General features: G+C 40.5%; 1 protein-coding gene across 18 annotated transcripts in view; it reads left to right on the top strand.

Annotated features, from left to right (window-relative positions):
• IQCH (IQ motif containing H) overlaps positions 1-19,626 on the top strand; it is a 63,066-nt gene that overhangs the window by 32,475 nt on the left and 10,965 nt on the right. For 10 of the 18 annotated variants that reach the window (XR_006931088.1, XR_006931089.1, XM_040706683.2 and 7 more), the window contains 3 exons: positions 876-1,067; positions 11,992-12,112; positions 13,434-13,720. Coding sequence is in view for 11 of the 18 variants with exons in the window: in XM_040706683.2 (XP_040562617.1) it covers positions 876-1,067; positions 11,992-12,112; positions 13,434-13,720 (600 nt within the window). In the remaining 7 variants the exon portion in view is untranslated. Of the gene's footprint in view, positions 1-875; positions 1,068-2,034; positions 2,389-9,173; positions 9,306-11,075; positions 11,252-11,991; positions 12,113-13,433; positions 13,721-17,454; positions 17,656-18,089; positions 18,946-19,626 lie in introns of those variants that run through there. The other 8 variants (XR_005862760.1, XR_005862759.2, XR_006931090.1 and 5 more) reach the window with 8 other exon arrangements.

Genomic DNA, 19,626 nt, shown 5'->3' on the forward strand with positions numbered 1-19,626 from the left:
TGATTGCTACAGTCCTTACAGTGTTATTGATCCTTTTCATTACTGTAGGGGAGTCATCAAGAAAAACACATTTATGGGATTCTCAAAAGCCACAAATAATGGCACCTGAAACACGCATGTAATTGTATTTGAGGCTGCTGAAAACTAACAGACAAAAAAAAAAACAAAAAACAAAAAAAACATAAACCCAAACACACAACAGAAGTCCCAAAAATTGCTATGAGAAATGCCTTCTAGCCAATCAAAAGGATCTGGTAATACTTTTAGCGGGTTCAAAGGCATCTGCCATTTCAAAGAAGCTAATTGCATCCTACACCAGCTGGGCAGAAGGCATTTTAAAGCCATTTAAATCTGTGTACATATACAAATAAATAATTAGCATTTTAATAAAGCCTGCCTTGTAGCTGCTTCATATATTTACAGCCATATAATGTACTCTCCAGCAGGAAAATTTCACAGATGTTCGGCTGGTGTTGGAATCTGGCACAACTGTTTCTCTGATTGTGCAAACAGTGCAGCCCGCTCCATGCTATTCCCTGTCAGAGACATTTCTTGAGATTCTGATGTGACAAAACAGCCTGGACAGGCAGATCTCTCTGCAGAGTACCTCTCTCTATGAACTACAGGAGGTACTCTGCTGGTAGGTACTCTGCCCAAGCGGGCTCAATACAGCATGAAGACCATAAATTCTTAATCAAAGAAGAATTTAGCTTTTGCTAAGTATCTGAAATAGCAGCAGTATGAGTAGCTCTAAGAAACAGAAAGCATAGTTAGGAAATAAATTTCCAAATGTGTGGGAACGGGGAGTCTAAAGCAAGGAGCAGTGTGATGTTGTCACAGTGCAAAAGCTCTTCGTGTTGTCGTGTGCTCCACAGCTGATCGGTGCCCTCAGCCAGCTGGTTGTGGACAACATGGAAGTGCGGCGCTGGCTGTTTAAAATGAACGACGAATATGGAGGAAATGGCACTGCCTTCTGTGATATCATCTTGCATTTGGAGTGCTACCACTGGGTTCTAAAGGAACGCCAGAAGCACAGCCCTGAGACATGGAGTAAGAAGTGGGCACACGTAAGTAATAAAGGAATCTTGTTTGGTGTCCCGGCTTCTTAATAGCCTGCTGGGGTTGTTCCTCACCATAACTCTTCAGTCTAAGCTTTTGTTTTAAGACACAGGTAAGAGCTGATGTTGCAGAGTTCAGAGTAGAGTGTATGAACTAGTAGGCACCAGTAATTCAAATTAAAGCAAAGATATAGCCCCAAATGGATTTCAGACATTTGCTTACAACTGTGGAATGAGTTCGGCACAAAGCATTTAGTTTGTATAGGTGGTGGAGCTGCGCAGCTATGTAGGTAGATTGGAATTATTGGAACAAAAGCATTGAGCTGGTATGGTGAGCAATACCAGTCACTTTGAAGCTACAAAGTGATAACTTTGATTCTGTTTTGCTAAGAATTATTACTTCTGTATGTCTTTCCTCACTGATAACTTTTAAGGCTATTAGCAATTCTCATCTGTATAAAACACAGCACTCGAGGTATCAGAGAACATCAGGCTCCTGCATGTTTCATTACAGCAGGCGTTCAGCTAAGGAGGGAGAGTGTATAAATGCTTCACTGAGGGAAACAGTATAGCATGAACCCATGAACTGTGAGATGGGTAAGAGTCCACATGCTGGAGAGAGGCTGCAAGATGTTGCATCTCAACCACAGAAAAATTGATCTGAAATTAGAGTTCATTAGTTCTGGTATTCGGAGAACTGTTTGTACTTCAAATATTCATTGGTATTTAAACGTGTTAATTTCAGTAAGCATTTAATATTTCTGTATGCAGTGCCAGATTCATTCCTCATGTAATGGTTTTAAAGCCAGAAGGAATGTGTACAGAAAGAATTGTTTAATTTACATAAACTACTCATTACAGCTCTCTTGATCTTTTTTTTTTAATTCAATCAAAAGTGTTTTGAAATTTTTGATTGAATTATATTGTGTATTAAAATTTCAAATTGGGCTGCTTACAGTTCTGTTGCATTTGACAGCTACAGAATAATTCCACGTTACAAAACAGAGCTTATCATGTAAAACTGAAGCGCTAATTTCTCCAGTGTGCTAAGGATCCCTCGCTCTGTACGAGGCAGGCAATGCAAAGCAGAGCAGTGGAGAGCTGCCCTGGTGGAAGGACAGCGTGGCACTGAGCAATCTGGAACATGGAGCTACCAGATCATGGCCACATCCTGCTCCCACCGTCAGCACTGCAGGGAGAAGACATGACGAAATGCAGTTTCACAAAGTCTGGTTCTTTGCTGCTATCAATTCCCTTTGCAAGCGTTATTACCTAGAGTTCTATTAGCGTTCCTAATTCTTCCATGGCTAAGTGACTCCGAATAAAGGGACGCAGTGATAACCAGCTTTCTCTGCTTTCTCTTTCATACGGTGTTTATGTCAGGATTTGATGCAGCCGGGAGCCAATCCTTTAGAAGCCCTTAAACATAATGATTTGTCGTATGTTGGAAACTATGTATGGAATGATGCATCTGATCTAATTTTCTAGTGTCAGCAGGAAAACTTCCATACGTCCAGACCAGTTTTCAAGTGAGCTTTGGCAGAGTGAAACTTGCTGCAGTTTTCAGTGTCTTGTTTGAATACATACGTTCAAGTGTTTCTGCCTTCTGAGATTAGCCCTCTTTTCTAAAATGGGAGACCTTTCTCATATATAATGAATTGCAGTCTCCGTTGAGTATTACCATTGAGAGCAGAGGATTAAAATCATCCTTTGTTAAGGAATACCATTGCAATGATACACGTTTAAACATCAAAGCGTTAGTTTATGAGCACAGGCATCCTTTAACGTCCTATTACAGTCTGTAGACTTGCTTCCTTGGATAATGAAGACATTGTGTCATCGGCATAGGCTGCCACATACAAAACATATGCTGGCAGGTTATTAAAAAATTCAGCTTTTTGATGAAAGACTATCCTGCAGGCTAAGAGTACAGTGAAAAGACTCTCCATTCTGGTAGAATTATTAGAAATGAGGATATGACTGTAAGCACTAAATTATGTTAATACTTACAAATAGCATCATTTGCATAGCAGTTTAAGACACGATACCCAAATTTTCCTCATTGGTATGTGGTAGGCAAGGTATTAAAAAAATAATGTAGTTTTTGAGTTTGAATTGTAAAAAACCAATTCCATCTGAAAATGAGACCGATTTTAGGTTCCTCATTTCAAATACAGCACTGGGCAAGCAAAAATGTGGGGCAAGATTATTGATGTATTTTACCTTGTTAACGTATTGCAGCAGCTGGGTTATCTGAGCGATTAATTATTTTGCAGCTGCATAAGGAATAGAACTCTAAAACTATGCTGAATGTCACTGTAAGGCCTTCATCCTTCTGAAGGCTGGCATAAGTCTGCCAGCTGATCAAAAATCAAACCTGAGGCCCAGGTTTGAATGGTATTCAATATCAAGAGAACTGCTGTCACCAAGTATGCTCACCTGGCAGTTGGGAGCCATTTCAAAAGGTATTCGTCAGTATGAAAATCAGAATCTGACCCCGGTTACAACCAAAAAAAGGTCAGAAAGTACTGAGAAACCTTATCTGTTTGAGGGTATCTTGCAATGTGAGTAATTATTGGAGGAGGCAAATAAATTAAGTTTTGTAACCATTTGATAAATGCATATAAGATATATGCATTGTGTGAGATGTGCTGTGAGATGCTCTTATGCCATTGTGTCATGATTTTCCAACCTATTTTCTGTGCCAATTCAAGTTTCAGTTAGTCCATTCATAGCTGAAATAGTGGTTCTGCTACTAGTAGTATAAATGGAAAAGCAGTAGAGAAGAGTTTAAGACAACCGGATGAGGGCATTTGAAATATCTACAGGAAGATAGCCCTAATGCTTACTAGAAGATAGTATTCCAAAGCATGCTACAAAGCCAGGAATATTTTATTTAAAGTTAACATTTTTTTCAGTTTGGGGAAAATCTCACCTATGTTTATACGGATCCTTGCTGACACTGTATAATTTCTTGAAAGAGAAAACTACTGGTTATTAAAAGTGCTGACTGTCTTTGGCTTAGGGGGGTTCTGAACTGTGAATTGTTGGATGGTGGGAGAGTATATAGGTAATGAATATGCCTGTTTTGCTTTTATGCTATTACCCGGGCACCCACCTGTGGCCACTGGCAGAGGTAAGGTTTGGGGCTAAGCTGACCTCACACAGCCAAACTCATGTGAGTATGAGGCAGGATGCCCAGATGCCCACTCGGAGCTCAAGCTGAAGAACAGTGGAGAAATAGCATACCATGTGTGTTATTAGAGGTGTTTGTCTTGTTTTGGAATAGACAGCAGGCTGTCAAAGCCTGCAGTGCCTTCTGACAACCTCAGTCACTTGCAGTCCCCTTGCCTTTTAGATGCAGGATGACGTTGCCTTCCTGTTGACACCCTTTTCTTCCAACAGTCTTCCTACTGTGAGGACAGTGAGACACAGACACAGGTTGTGAATGCTCCCTCCTTGGAAGCATTCAAAGCCAGGCTGAGTGGGGCTGTGAGCAACCTGGTCTAGAGGGAGGTGTGCCTGCCTACAGCAGGGGGTTGGAGCTGGATGAAGAGTCCCTTCCTACCCAAACCATTCCATGATTCTATAGAAAGCAATGCAGGACTATGCAGGGATCCCACCGCGTTGTACAACTACATGTTTAAATAGTAGCTAAATCACAAGATTGGATTAATAGTCAAATCAATTTCAGAATTAACTTTTATTACTTTGCATCTTCTAATTAACCACCCGGATCAGCAACATGTTGTGAGTTTACCTAGCAGCAACCTAAGATAAGTAAAATCAGACTGAAAACAAAAGGAGAGCTGTGTGGGGATAAAGAGGAAAAGAACTGAAGTACAAAAATAGAACACAAAAACAGGCAACAAATATCTCTTGAATAAGCCATTGTAATTGGTCGTAGCTACGCAGCCATTACAAAAGTCTCCATTAAGTATCTGTTGTAGAAGAGGAAAAGCTATTTAATGTGCTTGGGCAGCCTCCTGTTTCAAATGTTCGAGTGTTTGAATCTCGTTGTCTCCATTTGTGTCACCCTGTTTTGTCACAGTTTCTTTTCCCTATAGAGCATATCTTGGTTAATTCACTAAAATGCATAACAGAAAATCAAAATCTTTTCAAAAGGTGATAAATCCAGAAAATCTAACTTTTGATCCGAGTTGCACAAAGCGATATTCAGATGCTGGTTTCAGAATTGTGTGTGGATTACTTCTGAAAAATTACAGTTTCAAAGGCCAAGATAAAATGCTATGAAATTCTGGGCTTTTCTTTAAATTTAAGTGGTTTTAGTCAACATTCAAAAGCGCTGTAATAAGTAATTAGATAAACTTTGCAGTTGCCTGGAAATCAGGAATAGCATTGAAGAAGCTTTTAGCTGGTTGAGTGAGCTGCATTCATTGTAAGAAACCTGAAGCTTATGTCCCGTATTCCCTTTCTTTACCGAAGCAAGAATTCAGAGTAAAGAGCGTGCTTATAGATAGCTCAAAATAAAACCACCCATAGTACTGTCAAAGAGACACAGAAACAGGGCACCGTCAGCACACTGATTTCTGACTGGTTTTGAAGCATGTGGAGTAGAGGGGCTCTGAAGCAAGGCTCTGCCGTGCTGCCCTTGTTTGCACACAGTTGTAGGTGTGCAGATTTTTCCAGCCTGAAGAGGGCCGGGAGCTGTGGCAGAAACACAGAAGATACATTTGCAAATTTCTGACAAGCTTTTAAAATTTCTTCTGTCCAACATGATATTTGATAGAAAAAGAGAAAGGTTCCCTAAGACTTCAAGGAGAACTTAATTGTTGGTGAAGCTTAAAAGTTGCAGGTTGTTTCCTGCTATGGACAGTGCTCTGTCAGCAACATACCCTGAATTGTTTGCAGATAGCGAATATTTAAGCTATCTGCAGTGCTCTTCTTACTCAGTTTATTAGTATCTCTGTGTAGCTGCCGAAGCGGTGTTTTGGGTGATTCCTAAATCCCAAGCAAACCAAAGCACGACAATTGTAGTCCTTGCTTAAATGGAAGCCACGACATCCATTCCTGAGAGTGGGAATAATCAGATATGCAAGCTGTTGGTGTGTATGTCCTATTGATTTAATATGCTTCTAATCAGTACATAAAGCTATAGGCCTGCAGTGTTAATTTTTCATATGCTTACAAAGTACCCTTTGATTTTCTGTCACGCGTTAATTACAGCGTTTTGCCATTAAATAGGAAGCTTTGTGTAAACTAATTACTAGGTAATCATTGTCTACCGCAAGCGTGCTGTTTGTACCTTTTATTTTATTCTAAAAATGCACAGATCTCGCAGTCTGGAACCACTATACCTTCCAGCCATTAGCTCTCACTAATTCATAGCATTATTGTGTTAAGATTGTAGGAGTTGTAATTGTTGTGGTATCAGTGCTGTTAATTACCGGAGTAAACAGTTGAAATGGTGCCAAGGTCTATTGTACAAGGCAGAGGAAAGGAGGTTTAAATGTTACTTCCACCATCTGGGGACTAGAGTAGAGGCAAATGCTGGAAAACAGCAGTGAGGCAATATCAGAACTTCAGCTCCAGGGTTTGAGGCCATATGGATCCCGAATATTTTGAATCAATTGAATTTAACTGCCAGTTTTTAGCAATAACAGTGTGGAAGGGAGAGGATAAAGCAAGAGCACTAAAGAAATCTGAAATCCGTTAATGTTCTCTCGCGCAATAAAATGCCTGCTTGGATTATTTTAAAAATGTTTATTTTGCTAAAATCCAAAAAGGAGCGCATAGGCAGCTCTAAGAAAGTTTAAGTGTGTGTTGTTTGCAAAATGCAGTGCAGGTTCTGTCTGACAATTCCTTCTGCGTTAAGGCTCAGCAATTTGATAACATTCCTGGCGAGTGACTGTGGATTATCCGTACGGTGCCGTTTTTATTTTCTGAAATGGCATTGTTTGGAATTCATTGGAATCCTTTCTTTAGAGAAAGGAGCCAGAAACGAGGGCAAAAAGAGAAAGTGAGCAAATTGTTTGGAGTTCGAAACATACAAAAAGAAACTAATTAGGAAAATTTTATTAATTTGAGGGTATCTGAATTAATGGTGCATTTGCAGAGATGGATTAAAATTTGGAAAAGCTGCTCCCAAGTACTGTTTATCTTGTTGTGTATGCGGGCAGGCAACGCAGACCCACAAATTGACAAATGTTGTGTTTGACATAAACATGAGATTTATTTTTTTGGGCCTATAGGAAAGTAGGAAAATTGTGTCACGTTTTCTTCACTTTGAAGGTACACGTGGGGAGCCCTGAAAAATGAAGGCCACTTTCTTGCCAAACAGATACCTTTGCGCATAAAATAGCAGTGCACGTAGGGTATTTTTTGGAGTAGGAAGAAAAAACAATTTAATGAAACTGTCTTCCTCTCCAATTAACGCGCTGTGCGTAAACCCACAGAATTGTTTGATGGAGCTTTCAGGATCCTTCTTCTGCCTGATTCTTGCTGCGGTGGTTTTGTCTTTGATTTCCCTGCGTACATTGTTTTCTGAGATGACATCTACAAAAGGGGATCTCGGCAGCATATTGCTGCTGCCAGTTCAGGAGCGTTCAGAGGAAACAGAAAGGATCTCTCCTTCTAAACAATCCTGGTTTATTTATCTTTTATTGGTCTGTTAGCAGATGTTGAAGTAGTTTGGGGCACAATGTAAACATGTGCTTTTCAATAGAGGTATGGTAAGTAGCAGAGTATACAATGAACCCGAAGCAATTGGGAGGGGTGTTTTGGACTCGGCCAGCGTTTGTTGCTTTGTGTGCGCGCGTGTGTAACTGAATTTAGAATTAAAAGAAGTGCTTGATCTTTATATATTGAAATCCTCAGCGTGCAGAGTGACAGCATGAGCCAGAAGAGAAAACCATGGCCCCATGTGGTGTGAAAAAAGGAACAGCAGTTTAAGTGCTGGAAAGTTGAAAGAGAACTAACCTCCTTGTTCTCGTCGTCAAGGAAAGTGGCTGTTTTGTGCTTTTAGATTGAAGCGTAGCATATGTGCCTCGGTTTGACAAAAAGCCTCTTGAGTCAAAGCAACCCTAGTCCTGTGTGCTGATCCAAAGCGAAGGCCATGGTAATGAGGGACGGGCTCTCAGGAAGCAGTGAGTAGATAATACTGCATAAGTGGAGAATTCTGTGCGCTGTTTTCGCCATTCTACTTAATGCAAGTTGCAGCCATGGCGAATCGCTTGCCATACAGCTGAAATGGGCCATTAGCTATCAGGGAAAATTGTCTTTGCTACTTTCAGCAGATGGAGCAAATATTTTACAAAGCAATTTTACATACGAAAAACATTTGTGTTACTTGGTAATGATGGCTGTTTTACATGATGTTACCTTCTATCAGAACATACTTTTCCAGCTCATGGAAGGCAAAAATGGCACTTTTTAATTTTAAAATTTGCAGTTTAGAATTAAACGCTTGGGCATTAAATCAGGTTGCAAACTTTTAAGTAGGTGGGGTAGTCGGTATGTCACATCTGAAAACATTTCGGTTGTGATAAGCATTTGAAATGGTTTTGTGCAGCAGGGCAGACTGTGGTTCTGGTCAGCAGGTACCTGTACGAATGAGAAAAGATGTCAGTTTGGTTCAGTTTGTAGAACAGAAAATAATTACATGTATTTGGACTGCAGTTCAAAAGCAGTTACCGGACCTTTCTAATATTGCCGTGTTTGCTGGTGTTGCTGAGATCATAAGTATAAGCTGGGCTGCAGCAGTTCACATCAAGGCAGCTGGAATAAGTTATCACAGCTCCACTGATCACAATATAAAGGATATGCTGTATAAATGGCGTGAATTGTCATAGCGCCGTTGGAGTGGCATAAATTGCCGTAGCTTCATTGACTTCAACAAAGATCGGGCACTCTGTATTGCTGAGGATCTGTCATTTTGTTCTTCTTTGGCCCAATCAGCTTTATTTATTTGGAGTCACTTTCTTCACTCTATTTGCTTGTAAGGTCTAAATAATTTCCTTTCCATCTGATTTTTAGCTAAAAAGCCCCAGGTTTTTCTCATGCATTCTGCTCGGCAGCCTCTTTATGTCCCTAGGTCTTTCTTCCTAGGTCTAACTTTATTTCTTCTTTCTGTTTATTTACTTATCTTCTCAACAGGCTTTTCTTTGTTGACTGATCTTTCTCAAGAAGATTTCCAATCGGTGCCTTCAACATATGCCACATTTGGTCCTATTTTTTTGTTGCAACTGCTACTCTGAAAAAGCCTTTTAAGATTCAGCACGCAGAAGGGTGAGAAATTATTTTGTGTTTAGAGGGGAAAAAGGTGTCAATTTTTCATGCTTACTCATCATTATAAAAAGGTGCAAAACATATGGACAGATTTAAAGGTTTCCAAACGATGTAAACAGTATTGGGCTGCTTGTGTTTTGCTGGTGCTAAGAAACATCAGCTGAAAGATTTGAACGAATGCTCCCTGTTTACATCCAGCCTATGATTCTGAATTGTTTGGGGCCACATCAAGAAATAAAACATTGGTAAGCTCTGCTGGAGATACCGTCCCATTTAAATGAAATTAGCCTACAGAGCGCTGATCCTTTTAAAAGGTTTGCCTTTGTGAGGGAATGTTGGATCTGGGCTGGTGTTTGCCTACTAAAACTCCCTATAATCAGGATTATTGCCTTTTTAGAGCTTACCATTGCAAAAAAAAAAAAACCTTCAGCTGGAACTCCAGGTGCTAATCCTTATGAAGTGGCTGCCTGCCTCCCTTCTGTGAATACCTTGATTATCCAGGCATGCCTTGTTAAAAGCACTGCTACAATGGGTTTGATCTTGCCAGAACATTTCCCATATTTCCTTGGATTAGTTATTTCTGTAAAAAAGAGAACAGTGAGGTGGCAAGTTTGGATGTATGCACCTTTTGCAGTCAGCTTGTCCTGATGGAGCTTGCAGCTGCACGGTGCTGCTGAGCTGGGGCTGTGGGCACCCATGTGGCCCTGCCAGGCCCTGAGCTCATCCTCAGCTTCAGTGCTATTTGACCTCACTGACACAAGCAGCACTAAGGCTGGTGAGGAAAGACTGCAGGAGTCTTGCTTGAGGTCCATCACATGGACTGACAGTAGTGGCATATGATGTTCCTGTACGTACAGATGAAGTGAATGGTCTCTGTCTTGCCAGCAGCCCCAGTGTATGAACCAGTAAAGTTCATTGCACAATACCCAAAGGCATTAGGGCTCAGGGATGAGACTCGGTGTTATAGAGGTATTGCTGAATACACTGACAGGTGCAAACTGATGCGTAGGTCAGCAGCTCCATGTCATTCATCATGGTTCAGATCCTCTCTCCAAAGCTGTATTTATTTTCAGGATGCAACAAACCACCTCATCTTGTGACTTCTTGGCTTAGCAATATTTCAGTATGAATACAAAACAAGACAAGGCCAACTTATATTTGCTCGCTTTTCCATTGTTTCAGTCAGCCAAAGTATCAAAGCCCTAAATTTTTTGTTACAGATTTTTTTTTGTAAGGAAAGTATCACAGTAAGACCTGAATCTGGGTAGATTTTGAAGTTGGTTCTTGCTCTTTATGTGGTCCTTTGTCTTTGCCATAAACCTATATATGCTTAGTATATTGGTATACTGACTTAAACCATTAACATTTTTCTCTGAGGTAGTTAGAGTCAACAACTTACTTTGTCTGTAGTGAGCCCACATAGATCACCATCGGTTCCTCACTCAGGGCACAGGAACCCCATCCCACATTCTGTGGCTGGAAAGCCCGTAAGAAAGTCACCTTCCAAAGTCTCATGGGCAGACTGCACTCAGGAACAGGATGTATCTAGGTCTGCTATATGTGGAGTCTATACCCTCATTATTGGCACATCCTCCTCATTCTGTTAGATAAATTGCAGCAAGACGATTATCAATTTGCATCTTTGGTTGCATTATGTCATGTGTTCCATGACAAAGCCAATCTCTTTAAATTCACTGATGTGTAGAAAGAGAATGTTTCTTTTTTTCAGTTCCTAGATTTTAGCCATAAGGTTTTATCATGTTTCTCCAGAGCTCCTGATAGCCTGATTGTGGCTTAGGACGGTGCCAAGATCAGAGGACAGTTGGTCATCTTCAGAAGCACAGGATGCTGGAGAGAGGATGTAAAATAGAAGCAAAGAGACCCAAGGGAAGAAGGAGAATGCTTATGAAGCAGCAAGGAAAGGAGCCCGAAGCAATAGAGTCAGGGTCCTTGCACTTTATATGCTTGTGTACTTCTGGGACGGTTTTGAGCAGTAAAAGCAATGCATTTAGTTTCTGTATTTAATGGGGTTGGTTTGTTTGTGCGATAACATAGCAAAGAACTTGATACAAGGAAAAAGCTAGTTTATCATCTATAATATGGCTGATCAAATTCTACCATAGATAAAGGCACAAATACACTTCTGAATTTGTTACAGACTGGAGAATGCAACATTTTAAAAACTTGTTTGATTATTCCCTCATTTCTTCATTTATGTACTTGTGTATTTATTTATTGTAACTAGAGGGTGTTTGTACTTATAGAACAGCTTAAACATAAAGAGAGCCAGTAACACTATGTCTGGCATATGTGACTATTTCAATATGCTCAGTTTCGAAATATAAACAGTGTGGAAGTTATTGACTGCTGGTATTGATCAGTAAGCAGTTACCAAGTGCTTAGCATTTTCAGTTGCCAGATCAAATTATTGATATAAATTATAATGAAATAGATGCTATGCTGAAGGCGGGGGGTGGAACTGTCTTTCAGAGAAGAACAATTTGCAATAGGAGCGAAGAGTAGTAAGTAGAAAAATTAAAAAAAGGCTTCCTGACTGTGGGTAAACAGTAACCACATTTTTTTTTTTTTTTTTTGCCTGTTGGAGGCCTGGTTTTTAATCACCCCACAAGCAGTTTTCATTTCTGTAGTAAAATTGCTTGTGGTTCTATTTAATTTGTTTCTGCAGGAGCCAGCTTTGGTGAAGATCTCCCAGGAGCTGCCGGGCCTTTTAGCACAGCACGTACAGCCAGTCAATGAGAAACGATTCCCTACATGGGAAAAATTCCTCCAAACATTTCTTAGTCAAGGTAAATAAGACTGCAAAGTCGCTGTTAAGTGTTATAAGGAGTAATTATACCATATTGTATGCCATATTCTTGTTGATCTTGGGCCAATTTAAATATTTATCTCCTTTTATTTCTCCATTACGCTTCAAATGTTCATTTGCAAATGAATGGTAGGTGACTGTTCTATCAGTCGTATGTCTCATCGAAGAATTTAACCTATTTTAATCCTGGCTTACCTTTCTCACACAATTCCGACTCAATAAGAATCAGTTGCTTAATCCTGGGTTAGTTCCAGTCTGAGAGCTGGAAGTTTTGTTTGTGTGGTGCTGAGACCTCATCGGCGCTTCCTGCGTTAACTCTGTCATGGCACCTTTGCAGTATCCAGCTGGTGAGGAGCTCAGAAGGGAACCCAGGTTTGGCCATTACAGGCAGTGCAAACAAAACTATCTCTTGGGCTCTGCAAATCAGTGTGTTGGAGATACGTTAGCATCCTATACTAACATGGTTTTGCGTCTATATTTTTATGCCGGATTCTAGACTGAAGAAATGCAGTGTTTGTGTTTGGGGTGGTAAGTTTCTATGGTGATTCTGCCCTGATATGCCACTGTTTTGTATACTGTGGATATACATGTTTTGTACATCCCTTTATCTGTGGAAGAGACAAATGTGAGGCAAAGCTTTGAACATATTTGGGTGAAAAATGGTGCCAATTAACATAAAAGCAGTTTTCATTACATACGAGTTTATCCTAAGTTTGTGGCATTGCATTCAGTAAAGGCAAATCCAGAACGCCAAGCCAGAGCACTTGTGATTTTCCTACAGACAGCCATGCTAAAAGTAGTCAGCTTTTCTATATACCAAGTTCCTCACGTGGATGAATACTGAAAGGCAGATGATGCATCTCAGGCCACTGTATGGATGGCAATCTCCAAGAGTACTTCCTAGCAGGAGATACCGCTCACCAAAGGTCCCAATAATGTCATTTCACTGCTCTTCTGGCTGTGCTGTCAGACAGCCCAAAGGTCATTCATATTACACAAGAGCATATTCTTCCTGTCAGATATCTGGTATGGTTCAAGTTGGGAACTGCTTGCAAAGGATCTGCAGATCAAAAGCCACTGGTTGAACTGTTCAGTGCTACAGGAGATCTTTCTCTTCTAAGAGATTCATGGGTCCTAGCTATGCTGCTCCCATTACATTTATTTACTTGCTGTATCTCCATAACATTCCTCCCTGCAATGTCTGAGCACAATAGGAGCTGGATGGTTTCATTCTGTGCACTCTGAAGAGCATCACATGTGAATTTGATTACTAGCTTAACTGCTAATTCATTTCTTACTAGGTGGTGTGATAGAAGCCTTCCCGCTCTCAGAAAATGTCACAAACCTTACAGTGGATATGCTGATAGAGCCAACGGGTGAGATAAAAGTAGTGTCGTCAGGAGACCAACTCCATGCTGACGGACCTCTGCGATCATCTGGCACTACCATTCCACAGAGATCTGTTGATCCAGCAGTTCTTAATTCACTTTGCTTAAAAATTGGAGAAGCCTGTAAATCTAAAGGAGTGCTTGGTTACTTCTCAGTTGATTTTGTGACTTTCATCCATCCACAAACAATGGAGCAGCAGGTGAGTAGATTGGATGTGATGTGTCATAATGTCCCTCTGAGATGGAGAAATGCCTGCTTTCCTATCTGACTCCAAACTGTTATCCAGAAAAAAACTTTGCCCTTCTGAACACTATTTCTGAGCAGTGAGGCACGTGGAGGTAAGTAGAGCCCACAGTTATTGTTAAAATAACATAAAAATTTAGACCTGCTCTGCCTGTTAGACCTGAGGAACCTTTTAAATGTTTTGCTCAAAGAGAAACAACCTGACAAAGCCTAAGGGGCTTCTTGCAAAGCTGAATGATAAGAAAGTAATATTTATATTTTGTTCAGTGAGTGTTTTCTCCAAAAATAACATCATCCTGCATTAAGCTGACAATTCATGGCTAAGAACACACGGAGTATTTTAGTTTCAAAATGTTCCAAATCTCTTGTATTTTGCTCTGCAAAAGAATAATTGTAGGGATTGTACATTTTGAATAAGCCTGTGTCTCTATAAGAATACAGATACAGTTTGATGATGAATCTGAAGAAGAAGTGATATTTTTTATCTTCACCCTTGTGAAGCTGTGAAGCCTTTGTACACACAGTATCAGGAGCCCTCAGCACAGCAAAGTGAGATGTCATTCCAGCCTGAGGCCACACACCACTTTCTGCTGCAGTGCAAATGTGCGTGCAGTTAGTAATTTGTTTGCTTTAGAGCATTTCGGAATATTTTTGTAGAAGATCAGCAAATCCAGGTACTGTGTGATGCGATAGGAAGTCAGTTTTCTGGTAGCGTCTGATAGCATATTGTGCTTTCTCCAGTCCTGAAAGCTTCACACCATGGGCACGTGTTGCACTGATGTGAGAAGAGATGGGTTTTGAGGGGTCTGGACTGAACAATATACCATTTTAAATTATGATATTTCAAGGTTAGCACCTCAAATTTCCTAGGAAGGAAAATGCTACTAGGAAAGCAGTGTAGTTTTGGAGTGGTGAACTATGTGACTTACAACAGGCGTAACTAAGCAAAATGGAAGGGATTAAATTAATGCTTTCTCATGGAATCCTGCCCAGGAGAGTGTTCTGTGTGGATGAGTAATGGGGTCTTTGAAATGGCAGAATCAGAACCATTCAAGTGACCCTAGTGCTTCCTGCCAGTATTTACAAGCCCATCAGCAAAACCTCACAGTCAGCTGCATCAGAACTTTTGACAACATAAAAAATAATGTAATAAATCAAGACAGGCAGAAGGGTATTGACTCCAGAATCTGCTGCTGCCTGCGGTGGATGGCAGAGAAGCAGAGGAATGGTGGCCACTGTCCCGGCACACTCTGCTTTCAGTGCCGCGAAACAAATAGTTAAGAAAAGGGATGTAAAGAAATAACTGTAGAATCATTATGGTTGGAAAACACCACTAAGATCATCTAGTCTGATTGTAATCTAACCTCTGGCATGAATGCTGATGATCAGTTTTGATCACAGTTTGTACAAAATATTCATCTTGCATGTTTCTATGCTACAGTAACCTGGCATTTGCTTTATTTATGAGGTCAGATTTTCTTGTCATAATGTGATCTATTAAGTTCTTTCACAAATCAGATGCTGGGAAAAACAAATAAAGGGCATTTTTGAATACTTCAAGTGGTAGTTTTATTTTTAAACAGAATGAACTTAAGAGCAGTGAAGCCAGGTTTCCCATAGATTCATACCTTAAATTAAATTCCCACATGTTCTCCAGCTGAAGTCACCCCACAGCCTTTCCCGTTGCAAGCTCACCAGTAAGGTTTTTTTCCCCTACCCAGCTGCCTATTTTAGGAATCTCATGGGAGATTAATACATTTGAAATTATTACTTTCTTGTAAATTTCGTTGTTACTGGCCAAAAGGGCTGAATATTAAGCCAGATGTGCAAATGTAAAGCATCATACCAGACTAAAAGTAAAGTAAGATCTGGGTGAGGAGGCTGAGCTTTCAGTATTTGGGCAGTGGCCTTTGAAGGCCACTAGTCTTAGTTTGGTCTTAGTTTGAAGACTAAAGAAAACAAGATCATTTTAAAATAAAGTAAAACGTTTTCTGTTAGTGATGGATAGTGGTGTTTACAAATTCAAAATTGGCATTTGCATGCAGATGCTAATTTAAGATCTCTGCATCAAGTCTCAGTTACTTATTTTATTCCCAAAGCATCTCCTTGGTTTTACGTCTTCTGATATTGTTTGTGCACTCACCTACTTATCTGAGCAAGTGTGTTGTCTTCTACAATCTAACCTAAACGTTAGGACCTTTACTGTTAGAAAAACTTTAACTGTAATAGGGAACATGCCTCTTCTTCATGGGATAAGCAGTGCTATATGGCTGGACTTTCAAAAGATGGTGTGTCTGTATGCACTCGAATCCATTTGGGTGTCTGTTTCTCCTGGACGTCTGAAAATCACGGCTTGTACGGTATGAGAAAAGGCTTTAAACACAGGGCTTGTATTTAAAACCCAAGAGTTAGCATATGGAATCTACAGCAAAAGCTGGCTCTTTGGCAGTGCTATGATTATTTTATTCCATTTTAAGTACAGAGAAGGCTTAAAATGGGGCTTTTGGTAACTGATTCCGCTGTATGGTGACTGTGGTAAACCAAAGAAGCAGAATAATGTAAGCTCTGAAATACAGATCACAGTAAAGTTTGAATGCCAAAATGTATTTACATGGGCATTGTAATTAGAACTGCGGATGAGCCACATCAAATAACTTCCATGTAAAGCTGCTTTATAAAGATCAAGAGGTGACATCCTCACCCACTGCAGTCGGTGGGAGTTTTGCCAATTGCTGTGCTCGAGCTAGGAGTTCACCAAAATGCAGAAATGCTTCCTAAGTCACTAAAGTTGTGACATTTCCTGGCATGAACAAGGACATATTAAATCAATCAATGTTTATTGTGGTATTTTACTATTCCTTTCTGTTCTGCCTTGGATTTCTTCCCTTGTTTCTGATTGATTCTACCTTAATATTTCCTGTTTGTCAGCATGTAGCACAACTTTAACATTATTTAAGCACAGGTTTTTAAATTTAACTAGTTACAGAGGCAATTAATGATGCCATCTGTCTTGTGAGAGAGAGATTACACAAAAGATTGTGCTCCTGAAAGCACTATTTTTTTTGGCAAACAAGAAATCCTATTAGACTCTTAGAACATTTGCTCACTAATTTCAGAAGTGCCCATTTTAATGCAGTAGCTGAAAGGCTCAGATACATTTCCTGGAAGTGTAGTATACTTAGGCATTCTTTCAAAGTTATATTTCATGGAAAATATCAACTGATACTTGATATTTTCAGTAAAGCTAAAAATTAAATATATCATTGAACATCTGTTACCAGTACAGTCTGAGTATTTAAATACTTAGAAATCCCCGAATCCTTTGTAAAGTTACATGCCACATAAAATACAACTCTTTAAGGAACGTGAAGGGCCAAATAAGTGAAACCATCTTTCTGCCTTTTTGGACTGCGCAGCTGCATGCTGCAGTACCTGTCCTCACACGTGCTCACCCCGCATGCTCCCACAAAAGGGAATCTGGAGCAGAAGACAGATTGGCATGTATTTCAGTTTCAGGCTCTTCACTCTGGAAGTCTTTAAAAATCTGTATGCCACGTAGGATAAATTTGATACGGGCAACAAGGCATTGCTTATAACATTTTAAAAGATTGCTACTGTTAGCTAGCTAGCAAATTCCCCTGATGTGTTGTTTCCTTCTACACATTGTTGTTATATCGCTGTGTTCCCCAGGGGCAGGGACACGGATCCGTGGCATTTCCAGTGTCTGAGGAAAAACATGAGGTGTGTGACTTGGATCGAGTCACTTCTGCCTCCCACTCCATTCTCTTGGACTGATCTTTAAGAGCACAGCCTTAACCCTCTGAAGTAAAGTCCAGCATAGTATTGAGTAGAAGCTTCTCTGCTGCCAGCTTGTCACAGAGCTGCACCTGAGTAAGTCCTGCTCAATGAAATGGACTGCTTGAATGCCCAAACTTACATCCATAGATGTGTGGGCAGATAATTTGGAGAAGTGTGGTCTTGAGTCACCTTTTGTAGCGGTCTGATGGATTACACAGCCCTGTACCTTCTGCAGCAATAGCAAAAGAGCACCGAGTTATGTTGCTGATCGAGGAGCAAAGGGATAGCACTGTCCCAAATGCCCACAAAAGAGAAGTCTTGAAAGGACACTACGAAGTGGAAGTAACTCCAATGAAACTGTGGGGAAAATGATCTCATGGGATTCTGTTAGAGATGAGATGTGCGCTCTGTGGCTCTTCAGTCAGCTCTGGCACGAGTGTTTAATTAATGCTTTGAGGGATGCATTCTTCTGTATTCACACACACATCCTAAAATTACTCCCGTTGTTTTTCTTTCTTTCCTCACAGAATTCAGCGGTGCTCTTTTCAAACAAGAGCCGCGGTTTTCTCCTTCACCGCCTTGCAGTCTTGAATTGAGCAGGGCAGAGTTTAGGCAGTTTGGCGTCCGGGCCCAAGAGCTGAAGCTCTCGGCAGCTCCGCTCCATCCCGGCAGCAGCCACCAGATGGCGGCCGCCTCGGATCCTGCCCGCCACCGCTGCTGCTCTGAGCAATCGTACCGTGTATTACAGAAGCCACTAAAGGAGCCCTATTTTCAACACCCCAGTAGAGTTAATATTTTACTAATTGACATTTTTACAGTGTCATTCAACCACTTCTTTAAAAATAGCAGGTGTGCTTTTTACAGTAACGCAGACATCGATACCCGATGCAGATAAAAACAATTAAACTGGATAAAGAAAAGCTATAATTTAGCAACTGTTTAAGAATTTATGTTTCCTTTCTTTCTCAAGTTTATGTTTTAAAGCCTAAGCATTTTTATGGCGGTTGTAAAGAATTACACTATCAGTGTGACTTTAGTCACTGGAGATGTCTTAACCACGAGCACAGTCTGCGTAACAGAGCCGCTCCAGACCTGGAAAGACAGCCAGTGAGCCCTGTACGATGTGTAGGATGTGCTTTTAACTGCTCTTTTTAGCACAGTTTTATCTAAAAGCACTTTTGAGATCTAAAATCTTAACCCATGCCCTCTACTTTTTCTTTCTGATCGTAGGTGAGTATAAAAACACTGATCTGGTTACCTCTGAACTCTCATTTGTTTGAAAGATCCAATACCAGTTCTGGACTTCACAGGCGAGCTCTGTTTCAGTTTGATTTCTGAACACATGGGTGTCCCAAAAGTCCCCAAATCTCAAGTTAAAGCTGTGTAAGCTATGCTAACTTGCCATGCAGCCTTATAAGGATGCCTTTATTGTGTATATCCTGAAATAAGGAGGACAGACCCAAATATTAGATATTTGTTAAGCTGTAAGACTGCATCACTGTTTTAGCTTTACTTACACCTGACCCTTGCACAGGCCTTCTACTAATGGCTCCTGATTTCCTGGAGGAGATGATAATTCAGCTGGTCATTAACTGCCTGGCCTCACAGACATCACTTTCTAAACTACGGAGATGTATTCATAAAACAACAACAATCCAACAGGCAACAGACCCCCAGCTCAGATTGTCAAGGCGTTCTAGACACTTCTGGCACTTGCTTTGTGTTACTTTGAAGAAAAATGTGCTGAAATGCAGAAGGTGGTATTAGAGTTGAACCTAAATGAACTTTCTGCCTGCTCTGCTCAGAGAGCAGCCCAAAGCACTTCTGCTATGTCTGTTCTGCCTGCGCTAGCTCTGTGGAGCTGTTGGACTGCTTTGAAAACTACACGCCACAAAGAAGGAGATGCTGATGTTTCTAAGAAATGGTTTTTGTTGTTTTTTGCACGTCCCTATTAGCAGATTTTTCAGTTGTCTCTTACAGATAGCAATGTCTTATCCTGCTCGTTTCACAGCATTGCTCTACCCCATCCCTACTCTAACATGAGAGGTTTTCCTCAGTTCATCT

Source organism: Gallus gallus, chromosome 10 (assembly GCF_016699485.2).
Source record: "Gallus gallus isolate bGalGal1 chromosome 10, bGalGal1.mat.broiler.GRCg7b, whole genome shotgun sequence".
Taxonomy (NCBI): Eukaryota; Metazoa; Chordata; class Aves; order Galliformes; family Phasianidae; genus Gallus; species Gallus gallus.